Source organism: Herpailurus yagouaroundi, unplaced genomic scaffold (assembly GCF_014898765.1).
Source record: "Herpailurus yagouaroundi ecotype Mexico unplaced genomic scaffold, PumYag 142, whole genome shotgun sequence".
In the NCBI taxonomy this organism is placed as follows: Eukaryota; Metazoa; Chordata; class Mammalia; order Carnivora; family Felidae; genus Herpailurus; species Herpailurus yagouaroundi.
Window position 1 is genome coordinate 39,708,334 of NW_024412397.1, and position 18,984 is coordinate 39,727,317.

General features: G+C 39.1%; 1 protein-coding gene across 4 annotated transcripts in view; it reads right to left on the reverse strand.

The window, feature by feature from the left end:
* ASXL3 (ASXL transcriptional regulator 3) overlaps nt 1–18,984 on the reverse strand; it is a 157,039-nt gene that overhangs the window by 50,852 nt on the left and 87,203 nt on the right. For all 4 annotated transcript variants that reach the window (XM_040479133.1, XM_040479131.1, XM_040479134.1 and 1 more), the window contains one exon: nt 16,403–16,566. In XM_040479133.1, coding sequence (XP_040335067.1) covers nt 16,403–16,566 — 164 coding nt within the window. The remainder of the gene's footprint in view (nt 1–16,402; nt 16,567–18,984) is intronic.

Genomic DNA, 18,984 nt, shown 5'->3' on the forward strand with positions numbered 1-18,984 from the left:
GGGGCAGAGAGAGAGGGAGACACAGAATCGGAAACAGGCTCCAGGCTCTGAGCCATCAGCCCAGAGCCCGACGCGGGGCTCGAACTCCCGGACCGCGAGATCGTGACCTGGCTGAAGTCGGACGCTTAACCGACTGCGCCACCCAGGTGCCCCCCCAAAAAAAGAATATATTCTTAAGCTAGACACCAAACTCCATAATTACAAATGAAAATGTAAATGTTTTGCAGAGATACTAATAACTAAAAAAAAAAATTAAAAAGACTACAGACGTTTGTGGGAAAATAGGAAAATCTTTCAAACTGCTCTGTCATTATAGCATTTAATTATATGAATACTATGCAGACCCACCTCCCTCCTTCTGGCTTGCTTGTTCATACAGCCCTACTCGGACCATTCTTGACTCCTTATGACCTGCTATCCACTCATCCCTTTGCTTCCAACTCAGTCTATTTTTCCTCTTCTTGCATCATTCCCTTCCTTTTCCAGTTGAGATTTTCTGATCACTTGTGTTAAGATTCTTACTCTTATCATTTGGATACACATATGACAAAGGTCCAATCCTTGGCGGACCTTACCATTCTACATCTACTTGTGGTAAAAATTCACTCTTCTAAGAAAACAGGTTTGAAACTTAGGTCTTCAACTCTCGGTCACTCATCACTCTCCAGCTAGCCTACAGTGCTTTTTCAGTGAACTCACTTTCTCACTCTTCAGTGACTTTTCCAAACTCCATTCTCCTCAAGCTTTTTACCTTCCTCCCTGTCCTCATCCTACCCATCACTACCTGTCCATGCTTTTGATTTCTACTTTTGTAGAGGAAAAAAAGAACCCATACTGATCATATAGGAAACACCCATCTTCTTCACCCACTTTCTTCGTCTCTTCCAGTTTTCCGTGAAATGGTGCACTGCCTCCTTTCTAAGGAAAATCTCTCCACTGGTACTTTAATCACTACCTTCTCTTCCCCTGCCTTTTAAGGGATCACTATAGTAAGTAACCAACTTCCATTTTCATCTTGATTATTTAACAGCTCCCTCTCAACAGGACCTGTATTCCTTTGATAACTAAACATGCTAACTCCTCTCCCAACTGAACAAATAAATCAAATAAACAAAACTCCACCTTTATCTTTAAATTATGCTGTTTCCATTATCCTCATGATTATTCTACTTCATAACCACATTTTTTAAAAGGCACGTGTCTATATTTTCTCCTTTGCTTCTTTAACTCAATCCTCATTGAACACCGAACTGGCCTTCTTACTATCAAATAAATGAAACTGGTTCTAAAAGGTATACTAATTAGAATGGAGATATAATCCCCATTCTTAGTAAGTGATATGATTAGCTGGGAAACTCATGAGCATAAAACAAAAAACAATTGAAAGTTATCAAATACTGAGTAATAAGATGGCTAAGAAAAATACAGCTTTCTTATATACCAAACTAAACAACTGTATTATGGAAGAAAAGACCTTGTTTTCAATAGCAATCTTTTAGAAACACATGGGCCTCAATGTACTCAACAAGCAATTCTAAGATCTACTGCTCCACTTCTCTATTCACTTTACGTATAAGGGGAAGATGGGTGTTCTATGCAAATTCTCTCCTTCCATTCTCTTTGGAAGCCCCTCCAAACTGGTATATCGTCCCTACCATGCCTCCAAAATTGCTCCTGTCAAGATTATCAGTGAACTTCATTGATGAAATAAGTTAACTTTCAATCCTCATCATATTCAATACTTAAGTATTAATAAATCCCATCCTCCTTCTTAAATACTCACTCCCTTGACTTCAGTGATACACACTTGGTATTCAGGTCCCTTACTTCACTGGCTATTACTTTTCAGTCTCCTTTGCTACCTTAATCTCTTTTATTCAGCCATTAAGATGTGGAAATCACAAGCCTTAATCTTGGGCTCTCTTCTCATTCTATTCTATAGTACGTATCACTTATATCCATGGTTTTAATTAACGTCTAGATGTTGGTGGCTCTCAATTTTTTTTTAACTCCAACTTTGAACTCTATTTTAACCTTCACCCTTATACAACCAACTTCTTATTCGAAATTTCCACATAGATCTTTCAAATGCACCTGATACAACATGCTCCACAACTGAAAACAAGCTCCTCCAGCCTTACCTACTTCAGTAAAACTCACCATCCAACTGATGGGCTAACAAGACACTGAAGCTGAGATGAGAAACCAAGGCAGTTATTGTTCACAGGAAGTGAACCAGAGCACAACAGAGAGAAAATTCTGGCGTTCTTCCGCGGAGTGTTTATCGGTGTGAAAATGTGAGGAAACTACCAGAGGCTAGGCAAGAACTACTTGAAATGAATAGAGGTGACAGGGCCCAGTGCTCACAGTGTCTGTTCCCACCTGTCAGTCTGGAAAAACACATGCCTCAGCTATGAGAGGAATTTGCCAAAGATTGAACACTGTTCTGGTTCCACCGAAGGTATCTTAAGGTTTTAAGGCATCAAACTGTTTCCATGTAACCCAACAGATGAGGCTCCCTCAGATGCCTCCTCAGAAGCTTTGTCTACAAAATTATATTCCCAGGGGCTCCGTGAATGTGCACTACTTCCAATGCTAGACGCTAAGCTTGATGAAGGCAGATACACAGCAGTCTCATGTAATATGATAGCCCAAATGGCCATCACATTGCATGGCCCACTGTAAATCTTCAATTAATACTTGTAAAAATTACTGGATTCTCATAAATCTCCTTGAGTTTAATAACAGATGTTGTCAAAATCATTTTTACCCTCTTTTAGTAACACTTATTCTTGTTCTCTGAATTGTCACACTGGGGCTCTTTTTTGAACGGCCGAATCTTTCCTGTGCCCCATTACTGATCCCTATCTTTCCATCCTGACCTCTCGGTCAGCAGGTGTCGGATCAGTATTAGCTGCTGAGATGGTTTCTAGAAGAAACTTTGTTGGACTTGGTACAAATCCTTCAGGCTCAGATAAGGGATCAGGGAAAAGGACATGTTTACCCGATTGATGCTTGCTCAAGTAGAGGTTTGGCAGATGTGAGGAGTAGGGATTGATTCTTTAATAAAGAACGTCTTAACCATATATTTAAGGATACATCAATGAAGCTAGGCCTCCCTTTAGCTAGCAAAACATCTATTGGACAGAGAACACAAGGCAACCCCCCAGCAAGTACAGACCGGAAACATCATCTGCAGTGGTAGGCTGCTGTTCAGAGACTAAATGCTAGCAAACATACTCACAGAGCAGGCGTGAGTATAGAGATCTTTGCCTCTGGAAGGCTCCACCCACCCTTTCCTCTTGCCTGACCACTCATTGCTGGTTGTGTCTGAGAGAAATCTACAGCCCCTTTCAGTGAGACCCCACAGAGTGTTCTTCCCCAGGCAACCACTTTCATTTTAGTAATCTCTTAGCCCAATCTTGTCTCACCTTCCTTACCTCCTGCAGACCTTACTCCCGGGTTTTGGCATCTGGATGGCATTCTTCCTCTAGGTTTTGGACTGGTAAAGAAATATACTGGGAAAAGCCAGTGTCATTTTAGTGAGAATTTAGAAGCAGCTGAGGGAATTATATGATGTTGCCACCTTAATCTAGAGCCTCAAACATTACTACACTGTTCACTTCCTGCTTATAATTGATTCTTCGTTACAACGATCTTTAATAAGTTTTCCAGAGGGCACCAATATCTCAGGCAACTACATTTTTTGAATAGGGTTTAATAACTACCAGGAGTTCTAAAGGTGATTTAATGAGTGAAATCCGTTTTCTCCTTTCTACCCTTGAGCCTAATTTAGGGGTGAGTCACTGTAGGACAACCATTGATCACAGTGTGTGGTGATCCAGGTATTAGGATGTCCCTTATTACAAAGACAGGCACTAATGTGTAATCTGCCATCTGCATGACTCCCTTTCTCAAACTCTATTCCCTTGTATGATAAAACAAAGGTAAACTTTTTTACTCTTTGTTCTATATAAACTGAATTAAGTGTTACACGTACACATATTACTTTAAATTTTACATAACAAAAAAGTAATTTTGTAACATTAGATTACAGAATCTAATACTTGATCATCCAGTACGCCAGCGGTAATTGATCACACGTGGCCAAAGATACCCTCGCAGGCCATGAGGGTGCCACTCAGTATCTTATACAAAGGAGGAAGAAAGTGGTTTAATGCATAGAGTAGGATGTTCTCCTGGTTAAATGAGTGTGTTCCTCAACTTCCTTATGAACAGGATTATTCTTCCTTATGAAAGAAACTCCATTTGTCAAATTTCCTATTGCATGCAATTGCTTGTACATATGTACTTCAATCCAGTTTGCACATTATTTGACATACTTTGAAGCCGACACTGATAAACAGGATTTGATGTTAACTCTCCAGTTAGCTAAGAAATGGATAATATCCAGGTGGAATTACTTCCCTCCATAAGCATAAAGCTCAAATGGCGAGCATGGAAATATCAGGAGTGGCCTGCAAGGATATCTTTGGCCATGTATGATTTACTATCACCAGTAAGTGACTTGGACTAGAAGGAATATTGGATTTCCTAAGTACTTTAAGATATGCTTTCAGAAGCAGGGAAAAAGCCAGTGTCAGTTCCATTAAAATAATTACATCTCAAGTACACACTTACTTTAACCTAAAGGCTAAAGATACTAGTATTTTTTCATATCTTTAATACTTCTGAATTTTTATAATCTGTTAGGTAAATTGACATTTCATTATAAACGCTATTTGTAGAATAAAATAACGGTATAATTTTTAAATCAATATATACAGTACATAGAGCAATCTCTAAGAGGAGCCTGAGTTATTGCAAATGTATGAGCTATTTCCATGGAGGAAAAAGATGGAAAGCCCTTTCCCATTTGCATTTATAAAGGCTGCGTGACTTCTTTAAATATATACACTGATGCCAACAGAGCCATCAGAAATCAATAAATCACATTCTCATGTGCTGTAAAATGTCTGACACACACATTCATTTTCCTAGTCCAAAATTCTCTGCAAAAGGAACTGTGTAAATGTTCCATTTTAGTTTAATGACATTCTCCACAGTTAAAATTACGTGCATTATTGCCAGTGAGTGCAAAAACCTGAAGAGCACAAAGCTAGATAGGATTTTAAAGAGCCTACACAGTACATATCCTTCAGTGGCTAGTCATTTAACAGACCATAGAGACACAGATATGAATGCAGAACAAAACTGGGAGATTAGTAAGGATGGATTGAAATGCTGCAATTACCATTTGGAGAAAAATAATAGGCATAATTTATTTAGAAGCAGTTGGGGAATGGTCTTGTAAGTATTTGGAGAGACAGCCCTAATAGCCCCAAAACCACCAAATGGAGGCAGAGATGAACACCACTTACAAATGATACAGATGACAGAAATGACAACAACCTATTCATCAGTGATGTTCAATTTGAAAGTGTAATAAAAACCTAAATATGACTCCACTTTAGTTGACATTTATTCCGCCAGCTGCTATATATTTTTAAAAGGTCACAGAATGGTTCTATGTAGGTATAGTTTAGGAAGTACAAATTCTTAAAGAAAGGAGGGATCTGCTATGTGTGGTCGAGGAGGTTCTAAAAATTCCCCAACCATATTTTGCAGAGAACTATGCACAAAGCCATGTCTGGCTGCAAACACAATCACTGAACTTATTCAGGTAATATTCCTACATGGGAACTGAATAAAGAACTAGCTACAATTCTACCTGTTTACTAGCACTAACTAATGCTGCCCTCGCCTCTTGGTTTCTCTGCAGTTGATCTCTGACCAAAATGCTATGGCCAAAAAACAGCTTTCGACCTATGTGTTTGCCAAAACCTGATCATATTGGAAATGTGTTATTTTGAGATCCTACACCACTCATTCAACAATATATCTTTCTTCCTTTAAAGCCTTATTTTCCTCTCCCTGAGACCTCGCGACTGGCTCCAGCTCCTCTGACCTTAGCTTCTCTCCATACAGCCTGGACCCCATCATCACCACTCCAACAAGCATATCATATGTCTTCTAAAATCTCTCAGCTCTTTCCATGTGAGCCTTTGAAAATCTCTAATCTCGGCAAAACCCAACTCCCGGCACATCTATTACCAAACTAAATGCATAAATATTTAGCATTGCTGGAATGAACATCCTGAGTAGACCACTTGGATTTCCACTGCCATCTAACCTAAAATGGGGTCTCAATGCTGTTCAGCAAACACTTTTGCCCCAGGACGGATCCACAGTACAACCCTTCAGGCTGCTTGCCAAAAGCTCTCCCAAGGCCCCTAACCCTCTAGTGTCTGAGCAGGCAAACATACCACCACCCGGCTGAAAACCCCTCACTTCCCACTGTACCCTTCACATTTAGCTATTTCTCCTCTCCTTTCTTCCTGCTTCTCTTCTCTCTGATCTCAGAAATCAGGACTTTTTCCCCCCTTAAACCAGCCTCTTCCCCAATACAGTCCATCCCATCCCATCTATTCTAAAACTTGGTCAATAAATCAAATCCACTTTATTCTATCTTCAATTTCTCCTATCAACTGCCTCAATTTTTAGGACAAAAACATGTTTAAACCTACCCTGGCTTTTAAGACATAACAATCTTTTGCTATTCTCCAATGCACAATAAATACTTACTGCCTAAAATATATATATATATATTCAATTCTGCCTTCTCATCCAAATCCAATTACCAAGTCATGATGATTTTATTTCTAAAATGTCTGTGTTGGATTGACTTGTGCACCCCACCCCACCCCCCAATTCCTGTGTTGAAGCGCTAACCTCCAATGTGTCTGTACTTGGAGACAAGGCCTTTAAAGATGAAATTAAGCATAAATGAGGTCATAGGGCAAGGCCCTAATCCAATGTGGCTAATGTCTTTATAAAAAGAGGAAGGGACGCTAGGGATGTGGGCACACAGAGAAAAGGCCATGTGAGGACACAGCAAAAAGGAGCCTCTCTGCAAGCTAAGGCCTCAGGGAAAACCAACCATGTCAGCACCTTGATCTTGGACTTAAAGCCTCCAGAACTGTGAGAAAATAAATTTCGTTTTTTCAGCCACCCAGTCTGTGGTATTTTGTTATGGTAACAATAGCAAACTAATACAGTGTCTCAGGAATTAGGCCTTTCTTTTTCATTCTTTAATGGCTTTGGCTAAAGCCATTGTTATCAGCCATGTTACACCAGCTTATAAGTGGATTCCCAGCCTATTTTCATTCATTCATTCAAAAAACATTTACTGAACACTTACTATATGCCAGGCACAGTGAATAGAAGAAAGCCACTGTCCTGGGGCTTTTATTCTCATGAGGGAAGACATATGAACAACTACATAAGCAAGTAATTATTGACTATGGTTAAGTTCTGGGAGGGAAATAATCAGGAAAATAAGTCAGAGAACAACTGAAGAGGACACTTTGGATGGGAGGGAGGACAAAAAAAGCCTCTATGAAGAGAGGACACCAACTGGGTGGATAAGAATTAGCTGGCCTTGCCGAAAGATGCTGTAAAGCATTCCTAGCAGAGCTCTTAGGAAGTACAGGGGTTAGGAACAGGAGGTTTAGGTGTGAGGGTCAGGAAGGAAGACAGAATGGCTAAAGCACAGTCGGGTGGGGAGTGCCAGATCTCTCTCCTCTACTTCATGCTTTATTCCTTCAATGGAGTCCTCTTTTACAGTATACATCTAATAATGTCATGCTCCAAACATAAACCTTGGTATGTCCTACATTGCTTACTAACACAGGAGGCCTTTTTTTAAAAAAAAATTTTTTTTTAACGTTTATTTATTTTTGAGACAGAGAGCGAGCGAGCATGAACGGGGGAGGGTCAGAGAGAGAGGGAGACACAGAATCCGAAACAGGCTCCAGGCTCTGAGCGGTCAGCACAGAGCCTGATGCAGGGCTCGAACTCACGGACTGCGAGATCATGACCTGAGCCGAAGTCGGCTGCTTAACCGACTGAGCCACCCAGGCGCCCCGCAGGAGGCCTTTTTTAAAGATTTGTTCCAACCTTCCCTTCTAACCTCAACTTACCCACCCCATACCCACCATCTCAAAACACATGTTGACAGATAGCATATACTTTTCTGCCTGTGTCTGGGTGGGGGGCAAGGAACACCAGGTAGAAGAAAGAGCATGAACTTGGGACAGTCAGACAAATCTGTGTTCAGAATTTGGCTCTCATGATTTTACTTGGAAGAAGTTGGGTAAATCTTTTTTTTCCCCCCCTCCCTGATCCTTATTTTCACATAGATAAAGTGGGGTTAAAAATACGAATTATTGGGGCGCCTGGGTGGCGCAGTCGGTTAAGCGTCCGACTTCAGCCAGGTCACGATCTCGCGGTCCGTGAGTTCGAGCCCCGCGTCAGGCTCTGGGCTGATGGCTCAGAGCCTGGAGCCTGTTTCCGATTCTGAGTCTCCCTCTCTCTCTGACCCTCTCCCGTTCATGCTCTGTCTCTCTCTGTCCCAAAAATAAATAAACGTTGAAAAAAAAATACGAATTATTTGGAGAGCTATAGTAAGGATTACTGATAATTTATGTAGGAGGCTTAGCACTATAGATAATCAATATTACTACTGGCACATACCGTTTCCTCTATTTGGAAGGCCCACCACACTTCTTTTCCTGGTAAACTTCCTCCATCTTTCCAGATGCAGTTTAGAGGACACATTCTCTTTGAAGCATTCTGCAACGCCCATAAAATTATCTCTTCATTGTTCCCATAACACAATGCATATATTACCACCATGGCACAGTTCTGTAACAACACAGGCTTTTACATCTCTCTCTCACTTCTTTTTTTTTTTTTTTCTTTCAACGTTTATTTATTTTTGGGACAGAGAGAGACAGAGCATGAACGGGAGAGGGTCAGAGAGAGAGGGAGACTCAGAATCGGAAACAGGCTCCAGGCTCTGAGCCATCAGCCCAGAGCCTGACGCGGGGCTCGAACTCACGGACCGCGAGATCGTGACCTGGCTGAAGTCGGACGCTTAACCAACTGCGCCACCCAGGCGCCCCTCTCTCTCACTTCTATAACCATCACTTCTCTCAGGGTTGGAACTGTGACTTATTGTACGTTTGTATTATCAGTGCTTACCTGGCACATGATAGGTGTTAAGTAAACATTGGTTGGATGAATGAATGCATAAACTATATATTCCATTCCTTCCCCAAACCACTAGGATTTGCCTATATACATAATATTCTACTTCTTCAATAAATCTGTCAGTGAGGAGTCCCAGCAGGCACAGATGGCTAATTCAAGTTAGCATCATTTGAAGACAGTAGATTAAAGAGACTACTTACAAAGAAAGATATGGTCAAGGTGTAAACCACCAAGGATAGTGCAGTAAACGAAACCTAATAATAGGGAGCTGTGTTTGACCTGAAGGGTAATAGGAGAAAGAGTTTATCAGAACTTGGACAGACAGAAGGTTGTATGGAGAAGACCTTCTGACAGGAGCTGGTTGATGTTTGCAGACTGTGCTGACCACACAGAGCAGGTACAGGGCTCGATCTCACTCTTCTTCCTTCACCCAAACTCCTGTTGAGGCTCCCTAATAGCTGAACCCAATTAGAATCCATGGGACCTTCTCCTCCCCCCTTACAAGTCATTTAGGCCTGAAACTTAAAACAATATAGGCCTCTGTGCCAGAAAAGCAGAGGGACCCATGATGCTCCAAAGTGGGATCACAGAGCCTATTTGGTGAGGGAGGTATCCACGGAGGGAAGCCTGGAGACGAGGTGCAGAGGCACTGCACAGTGAGGAACACCTGCATGGAAGAGGGGCCCAATATGCAATGTCAGAGGTCAAGCAGGAAGGGGAAGGTGCCCAAGCTGGATGAGTGGATAGGTGGCCTGTCATGGAGTCTGAGCTTGAGTATAGTGAAGGAGACCAACCACATGGAGCTGTATAGAAGCATGGCTACTACCTATAAAGGGATTAGTCAAATATTTAGATATATTAAGGGTAATAAAAACTGGGTTTCTCACTGTGTCAGCTACGGAAAGGGAGAACACTAGAATAAACCATGGGGTATTAGATTAGGACTGGAGGTATTAGTGTAAACTCATGGTTTACAAGATGTACACATACATATAGAAATAAGTGTCGATGGAAATTATGCTATGTTTATATATTCCAAAAGACTCATCCTCTTTCTTCTGTATGATGATCCTTGTCTCCAAGACACAGGAGTAAGGAGGTATTCACACACACACACGTACACACACACATGCACAAACTGTACATGTGCTGTGAGATCCTGATTCCTAAATACCATCGTCCACTAAAGGGAAACATGGCTCCTTGAAGAAAGGGTTATTCCAGTGTCTGGGCAAGAAAAGTATAAGACTGGAACAATGTGATGTGCTTCAAAGTAATGGAGTGATCAGAGGGAATGGAGACAGGTCAGAAGACACAGGACTCAGCTTGAACAGGCTCCCAGTGACCAAGTGTGGGACAATTCAAGCGTAGTCATCTACTGAAAAAATAGAAAAGGCTGAACTCATACATATACAAATAAATGAATAAATTGAGAGTCTGAGGAGAAAGGATAGTTACATAATTTAAAAGAGCCTCTTCACAAAATATTATTTAATTACAAAGAAAGAAGAAGTAATTTTGGACTGGAGAAGATTGCAGATAAATTTTAATCAAATGATCAAATGAGCATCATCAATATTGGGACAAATCAAAAATATGTGCCAACTAAGAAGTTCAAGGAGAAGAATACATCATCATTTATCCTATTCCAGAGGTATTCTGAATGTAATCACAAGGAAATAGCACACAAACTCAAATTGGCTTATAATCTCCAAAAGTGTCAAAATCATGAAAGTCAAAGGAAGACTGAATAACTATTCTAGAAATGAGACTAAAGAAACATGACAACTAAATGCACTGACAGATTCTGTACTGGATCTTGCTGCTAAAAACGACATTATTGGGGCAACTGGCTAAATCTGAATACAGCCTAAGAATCAATCACATGGTAAAAATGATCACTGTTAATCTGATCTTGATTGTGTGGATTTTGCTTATGTAAGAGAAATGTCCCTGTTTGTAGAAAATAGAACCTTACCATTATAAAATATTCAAGTAAGGGGATCCTGGATGGATCATCAGATGCAAACTAATTCTCTAATGTATCTTCCAATTTTCTAAAAAGTTTATGATTGTTTAAAACTAAAAAACAATATGGGAGGCATAGGTCCTCCTGATGCAGTAGTTCATCCATGGTTTAGCTTCCTGGAACAAAGCAGGTGAAGAAGGCTGAAAGGTGGATCTAGGTGGACAAAGGAAAGATACCCGAGTTACTCCCCAGTGACCTCCTAATGTCCATTTGACACTGTTGCCTGTATACAACCTGCATGTGATGATCTCTTAAGAATTTGCTATTTTCTGTCCATTCCCTGGTTCTTTCCCACACTCTTTCTTATCCACATCCTTTCATGAATATAAGTCTTTTATATAAGACTATATCTCGCAGTCTTATCAAATCCCATAGTTGACACCATAATCTACGTAGATGTTCTATGTAGCTATAATCTAACTCCAACTTCTTCAGTTTTAAAACTTGAATATGTAATTGCTTCTCGACATTTCTTATGTAGAAGCATCTCAACCCAACATGTTAAAACCAAACTCAATACCTATCCCACTACAGTGGGAATTGTTAATGGACTACCAAGATTCTCCCTCACCCCCAACTGCATATCCTCTAACACAACTTCCTAAAAACTAGATTTCTAAAGTGTCCTTAACCTCTCTCACAGTACACCATTTTACTTGAGGAGACAGTGAGCACACGAGGTTCAAGAATAGATCTAGCTGCTTTAAACCAATTTGCATATTACATTTCCTTAGCTAGAAGTGTTAAGTGTTCATGTTATCTAAGTAGTACCATTAGAGTGAATCTTAGATCTTTTCCTTTAAACACTGGGACAGAAGTATTTTCCCCATGAATATGAACCAAGAGGCAAATACCCATTTTTTGATTCAGGTAACCATCCTACCACAAAGGGATTAGAATAGTACCAACAACAAAAAAAGACTATTTTTAAAATTAATTCATTAATAATGAAATGGGTTCTGGACAATAAGTGGATCCCAGGACCAACAACCAGAAACCCACTCTAACTTCTATCTTCCAATTACCTCAGTCAATAAATCCCTTTATATTTAAGTCAGTTTGAGTTTGATTTTGTTACTTGCAGTCTAATGTGTGAAGGAGAGTAAAATTAAATATAAAACTAGATGTGAAAATGGTATACAACAACTAGAAGTTAAAAAATATACATGTGTAATTTAGATATGATATAATGTGTGTATATATATGTATATATACGTGTGCGTGTGTGTGTGTGTGTGTGTGTGTGTGTGTGTGTGTTCTAGGATAAGCAGGCCTCTGTAAAAGAAAAAAAAAAAACTAGAAATATGGAAAAATACCAGACACATTGGCATAATGACAGCAGGCACTGGCAAGCAAGATAAATGGGAAACCTAGCGTCCATATTTTGGAGACATAATAACTGAATGATCCTCAGCTCTCTACAGTCCAGAGTCAGAGGCTGGTAGGGGCTGCTTCAGGGGAGAAATCTGGTAGAAATCTGGCAAAGGAAGGAAACGAGAAACCTGGGGCTTTCAAATTCTGTAAAAATATGTAAAGACAAGCTTTCGTACAAGCAAAATTGTGAGGTATTTCACGTAATTATAGTACTTTCTACTGAGTTCAAATAAATCTATGTAATCAGATTCTATTCACATTCCTTTCTACTCATTCTGGCCCAGAAAATGGTGGGATTCATCCCCATTGGGATATTTCTAAGCTGTCGTGAAACAGCACTTTTGGGAGCTTGCTGCATCAGGTCGCCTGCCCCTTTCTGATAGGAGACAGGGCTCAGCTCACCTCCAACAAGGCACACAGACAGAGAACTCTAAATTTCTCAGTATCAAATGTTGATAGGCCCACAGAGCCTTTCTGTCCTCCCAAGTCGCCCTAGATAGAATCTCCAGTTGCCTTCTGGACCTTTTACAACCTTATCCCTCAGGCAATCTGTCGTATATTCCTACTTTTGTAGGTTGAAACTATGTCTGGAATTCAGTCCTTTCTTTTCATTTCCAAGGCCAATGCCCAAGGCCAGACCCTTATCTCACATCTCAACTACTGCAATTGTTTCTTACCCAGTCTCTCTTGTCTTATCTTTCTGCCTGTCCTATCCATCATTTACAGGGCTACTAGCTCCTAAGAGAAAATATGGAATGCATTTTATTTACCCCTTTTTTCTCCCCTATGTCCAGGCACAGAAATATTTGCTTAAATTATTCTATGCATCCCATTTCTCATTTGAAAAAAATCTCTGACAGTACCCAGTTTTCAAGAAAAGTTCAAAGAACTTAATATGCAACCACATCATGAGACGTTGTAAACCATACTCCCCTTTAGAGGAATATCTCACCCCTCTGCCCCCACAGGGCGGTCCAATCACACTGAACTACTAAATCTTCTCGAACACAAAAGCAGCAAATCTTTATAAATGATAGGCTCTTCCTCTACAAAATTCACTTTCCTTTGGCTATACTTACAAAACACCTATTAGTTTTTCAAGGCTCAACTTAAGTATCCTATCCACCATAAACTCTTCTCCAATACTAGTTTCAGATTAAATGTCATCATCCTCTGTGCCTTCAGAAGACTTTCTTTATACTACTATCTTGATGTGTAAGTTGTTCTGCTACATCATCTGGGCCAGGTTTACCCAGTTACGAGACTTCTTACCTAGTAATGAGCTAAGTCAACTGTATTTCAGCATGAAGGTAGCTGTTATTTCCCCACAAGATTTATTCTAATATCCTCTGTATTTAGCAAAGTGTATATAGTACATAATACATGCTCGGTCAGGACTGCTTGAATAATTTACCAGTGGACTAAATGTGGTATGAGGACAGGTATTGTGCCTTATTCATTGACACTTCTTTTTTTTTTTTTTCGACGTTTATTTATTTTTGGGACAGAGAGAGACAGAGCATGAACGGGGGAGGGGCAGAGAGAGAGGGAGACACAGAATCCGAAACAGGCTCCAGGCTCCGAGCCATCAGCCCAGAGCCTGACGCGGGGCTCGAACTCACGGACCGCGAGATCATGACCTGGCTGAAGTCGGACGCTTAACCGACTGCGCCACCCAGGCGCCCCCATTGACACTTCTTATAGTGACTAGAAAAAAATGAGGAACAGCAACTGCTGTTACAAGCTGAATAAAATACTGGGCTTAGAATGGCCTTCCGGGTTACCAAAATATTCAGCTAAGTCGAGGACAATTTGTCATTTCTTCATTCAAAAAGATTTACTGGGTATCTTTTACACGCTAAATCTTATTCCAGGAGCTGGGGATAGAAATGGTAAGCACGAGAAACCACATGCACATTGAGGCAGAGGGAACAGTTCTGCAGCTTAGAGATCAGGCTCTCCCACCTCCCCAAAATGAAGTTTTCCTTATCTCCTGAGCTCAGTTCTCAGCCACACAAATTTGAAACCCGTGAGTCATTAGTGCCTCCTCCCTATTTTATCAAGTGTCATTTGACAAAATGTAAAACTGCTACCACTGGATGATGGTGGTGATGGTGATGATCACATGATCTTCCTCTTTAATTTCAGTGCTATTCTCCAAATCCAAGCCCTCATTTTGCCTTTTTGGAACAACTAAAATTGCTTCCTAACAACTCTTTCCACTTTTATGCTTCCCATCTCTAAATTTCCTTTCAATACTACCAGAACAATTTTCTTAAAAAGCAACAATCTTACTATATTATAGCTGTGCTCAAAAGCCCTCAATGGCTTTGCAAACACAGGGAGAACACTGTTCAGACTCTTTAGCCTCATACTCAAGAAATCTTCCAAAATTGACTTCCAGTTTGTCTGTCCAGATTCTTTCGCACTGTTCCTCCAACAATCTAGACTCCCACAAAATTAGCTTCTGATTTTATATCTTTGAACCTTTCACTTGGTACATTTCCATCCACCTTATTCAAATTCTGCCTACATCTCAAGGCCCAATTCAAGGACCTTAAATTTGTCTCTGATTTTTCCCTTCCACATAGGAAAGCTCAATATACTTTGTGCTTTCCCCTCTAAGCACACCTGCTTCTACCTCATATTTTGATTATTCACAAATACAGCCTATGTATCCAACCAAAGCATATTTAATCATTAATAAATACTTCACAGGCACTTACTCACTTTCCATTACTCCAAAGCACCTAAAACATACCATATTGATAGTAAATATTAAACAAATTTCCATGGAACGAAAGCAAACTCTCAAACAGAAATGTACCCAAAATCAAAATAATCTTTTCCTAAATATGAACAATAATCTCCACCAAAAAGATACATTCGAGTGGTAGAAAACCATAGCTCATCACATTTTAAATATATATGAAAGGAGACAGCTAAGTTAGAAGAAAATAGAATCAAATAAAAAGCTAAGAAAATTTATTCAAAGTAATATGGAAATATTGAATCAATCTCACCCATTTCAGTATACGGATGTATCTCTCATTTTGCAATGCAAATACATAAACACACACACACACACACACACACACACACACACACACACACTATGTCCATCAACTGGAAACTACACATGGTGTCAAAATTTATTGAAATAAGAATCACAAAGAAATTTTTCCTAGTTGCCATTTAATAACTTTTGTGAAATTTAATAAAAGTTTATGTGATGAAATATGTTTTCCTTTTCTTCTCTAAGGAAACAGCTTTAGATGATTGATGCCTGCTATTATGGGTCTATATTTGTATTTCCTTATTTTAGAGGCTTTTCAAAATACAAAAATAAACTTAAAGCATTTCCAGTTATACTAAAAAGAAAAAAGATAAAAGGTGATTATTTATAGGCAATCATATTCATGATGATAGACTCTCAGAAGGCAACTGCAAACATAAATTTTAAATGCTTTTTGGAAAGAGTTGAGAATAAAAACATTTACATAATTTCTTAGAAACCCTGGCTTTTTATTGCTGCACTTCAATATTCCCTCCAGGCAAAGGAGCAGCTACTTCAAAGATTTATTTGATAATGGAATGTTTGATTTCTTTGTTTCCCCCTTCCAATGTGGAAAGGTCTGTTGTTTTCTCTCTACAGCAATGTGCTGTATTTTAAAATTTGAACTGGCTCTCTACTGATAATAAAAATGGCTCTGTTTTGGTAAATTAAAGAAACACACCAATGCTAGCAATGAATATATATATTATAAATACACTATATTTTTATAAAATGGTCCATCCATGTATCAGTCATCTTTGATAACAGAACTGCCATTTCACAATAATATATCTAGTGACTAATAGCAAATGTCTAAAACTCCTACTTACCTGCCTATCCACTTCTGGGAGCAAAAGCAGGAGGTATTGTTGAAAATGCTGAGGTAAGGAAGCAAACGTATGTTTATTTATTAATGCCCTCAAGTTAGTGTTGACAAGAATAGATCCTGGGGTTTCTATGTCAATGTCCTCAGCTTTGGTCCATTTCAAGTGTCCTGTGATAAACAAGCAAGAGCATTAATTCCCTGTAGATTGGGAAAGACATGCACATGTACATACACATATATGTACATATCAACCATATTCGATAGTATGTTTAATTCTGTCACTTTTATTTTTTTTTAAATTTTTTTTTCAATGTTTATTTATTTTTGGGACAGAGAGAGACAGAGTATGAACGGGGGAGGGGCAGAGAGAGAGGGAGACACAGAATCGGAAACAGGCTCCAGGCTCTGAGCCATCAGCCCAGAGCCTGACGCGGGGCTCGAACTCACGGACCGCGAGATCGTGACCTGGCTGAAGTCGGACGCTCAACCGACTGCGCCACCCAGGCTCCCCTAATTCTGTCACTTTTAAAAGTGGCATTTCAGAAAAACTCTCCAAAGCTTCTTTGGGTTCCTGTCTTGTCTTAGTTGTCTTTTATTTTCACAATGTATACTTCACTCCATACCGTCCATAGAGTTTTTATAGATGCTACTCAAAGTAGCACCAGGTCTAGATAAGGAAGTATTTTAATTATGGTCTTCCAATTAACCAGAAGTGTAAAATACTGTGGGAGCATAAATGGTAACAACTACAATTTTTATAAATTCTATAAGACCCAGGATTAAGAACGGATCTATTAATTTTAACAGAGATACTGATAGCTAGCTGACAGCTGTGTGATTCCCCATGTATCAGGTGGAACACTAAGCACTTGGTTGTTTCAAAAGATTCCTATTCAGGGTAGTTGGAGGGTAACAATTTAAAAAGTGATTCTTTATAAAAAATACTAGCTTCGAGGTCTAAAACACCAATGCATTTTGAAGGATAATTTTACAACTCAAGGTACACTGACCTCCAACAGAAGGCTGTGTGTAGAGTTCACAACTCAAAATTATAACATAGAAGAAAATAATCCACTGTAAGGAATAGTCAGTTGATGCATCAAACAGAAGAATTGCCACTTTCAGTTACGTGAGTTAAAAGAACACCTTGAATGTGAGTTGTTTTATCAGGGTATGTTTTAAATCAAGGGTCAGCAAATTATGGTCCATGAGCTATACCCAGTCCAGTTTTTGTTTTGGTAAATAAAGTTTTACTGGAACACGGTAAATGCCCAATTGTTTAGCTACTGTCGAGGTCTGCCTTTGCACTACAATGCAGAATTGAAGAGCTGTGCCACAAATAGCATGACCTGTATTTACTCTCTAGCCCTTAACAGAAAAAAACCTGTCAACTCTGGTTTTAAATAATTAGAGACAAAAGACAGAACAAAGCCATTATTAATAAACAGGCAACCATGATAAAAGAACAGGCAGCTTTGAAACAGAATCAGACAGAACGTCTAGAAATGAAAATTTAGTTCTTCAGTTAAAAAATGTAATGGACACAATAAAGAATTACTAAATAATTAAAATACAGAGTTAATGAAAATAGCTAGAATGGAGCATAAAAAAATGATGAGTCAAAAAACAGGATAGTGAAGAAATACGGGGATAGCATAAACAGTCAGAATGAACATCTATAGGAGTTTCAGAACAGTGGACAGAAGACCGGCAATATTTGAAGAGCTAATGACCAAAATTTTTAGAACTGAAAAAATGGCAAGAGTTCTCAGGTAAAGTGATACATCAAATCTCAAGAAGGACAAATACCCACTTCCGTCTGATGTGTTGACATTATAAAACATCGACAATAAAAAGGATATTATAAAACAATTTTAACAAAAATAAATTATGTCCAAAGAGATGACAATAAGAACACAGAAATCTTATGACTAAATAACAGATGGCAGTGGGATATCTTCAAAGGGCCAAGAGAATGTGAGCTACAATCTAGAATTTCATTAATAAGAAAGTCTCTCAAAAATGGCAATGATGGCAATGAGAAAAGAACATTTTTGTATCCAAAATGGAAACTATCCTTTAGAGAATCTCACTAAATAATCAGTAGTGGATATTCTTAACAAACGAAAAATTAAATCGAAGAAGGAATGAACGGGTTGCAGAAACAATGGTAAACTAAAAGACTAATAGATCAGAGCAACTCCAAGTAAATATTAATAGTGAAAAATAATATTAATAATTAGTAAGAGTTAAGTAAAGAAAATAAATAAGTTAAAGAGGAAATAAATGGGAAGATGTGAATTGATGTGAAGATGTGATTGAAATAAGAGCGCTATCAAACCCTGGCATTATTTGAGAAGGAAGAGGACAATAGCCTAGTTCTTTACTTGGTTAAAATTGTATAGATCTCACAGTTCACAAGTATGAGCCCCGCATCGGGCTCTGTGCTGACAGGTCAGAACCTGGAGCTAGTTTCAGATTCTGTGTCTCCTTCCCCCTCTCACGCTCTGTCCCTCTCTTTCAAAAATAAATAAACCGTAAAAAAAAAAAAAAAAAAAAAAAAAAAAAAAAAAAAAAAAAAAAAAA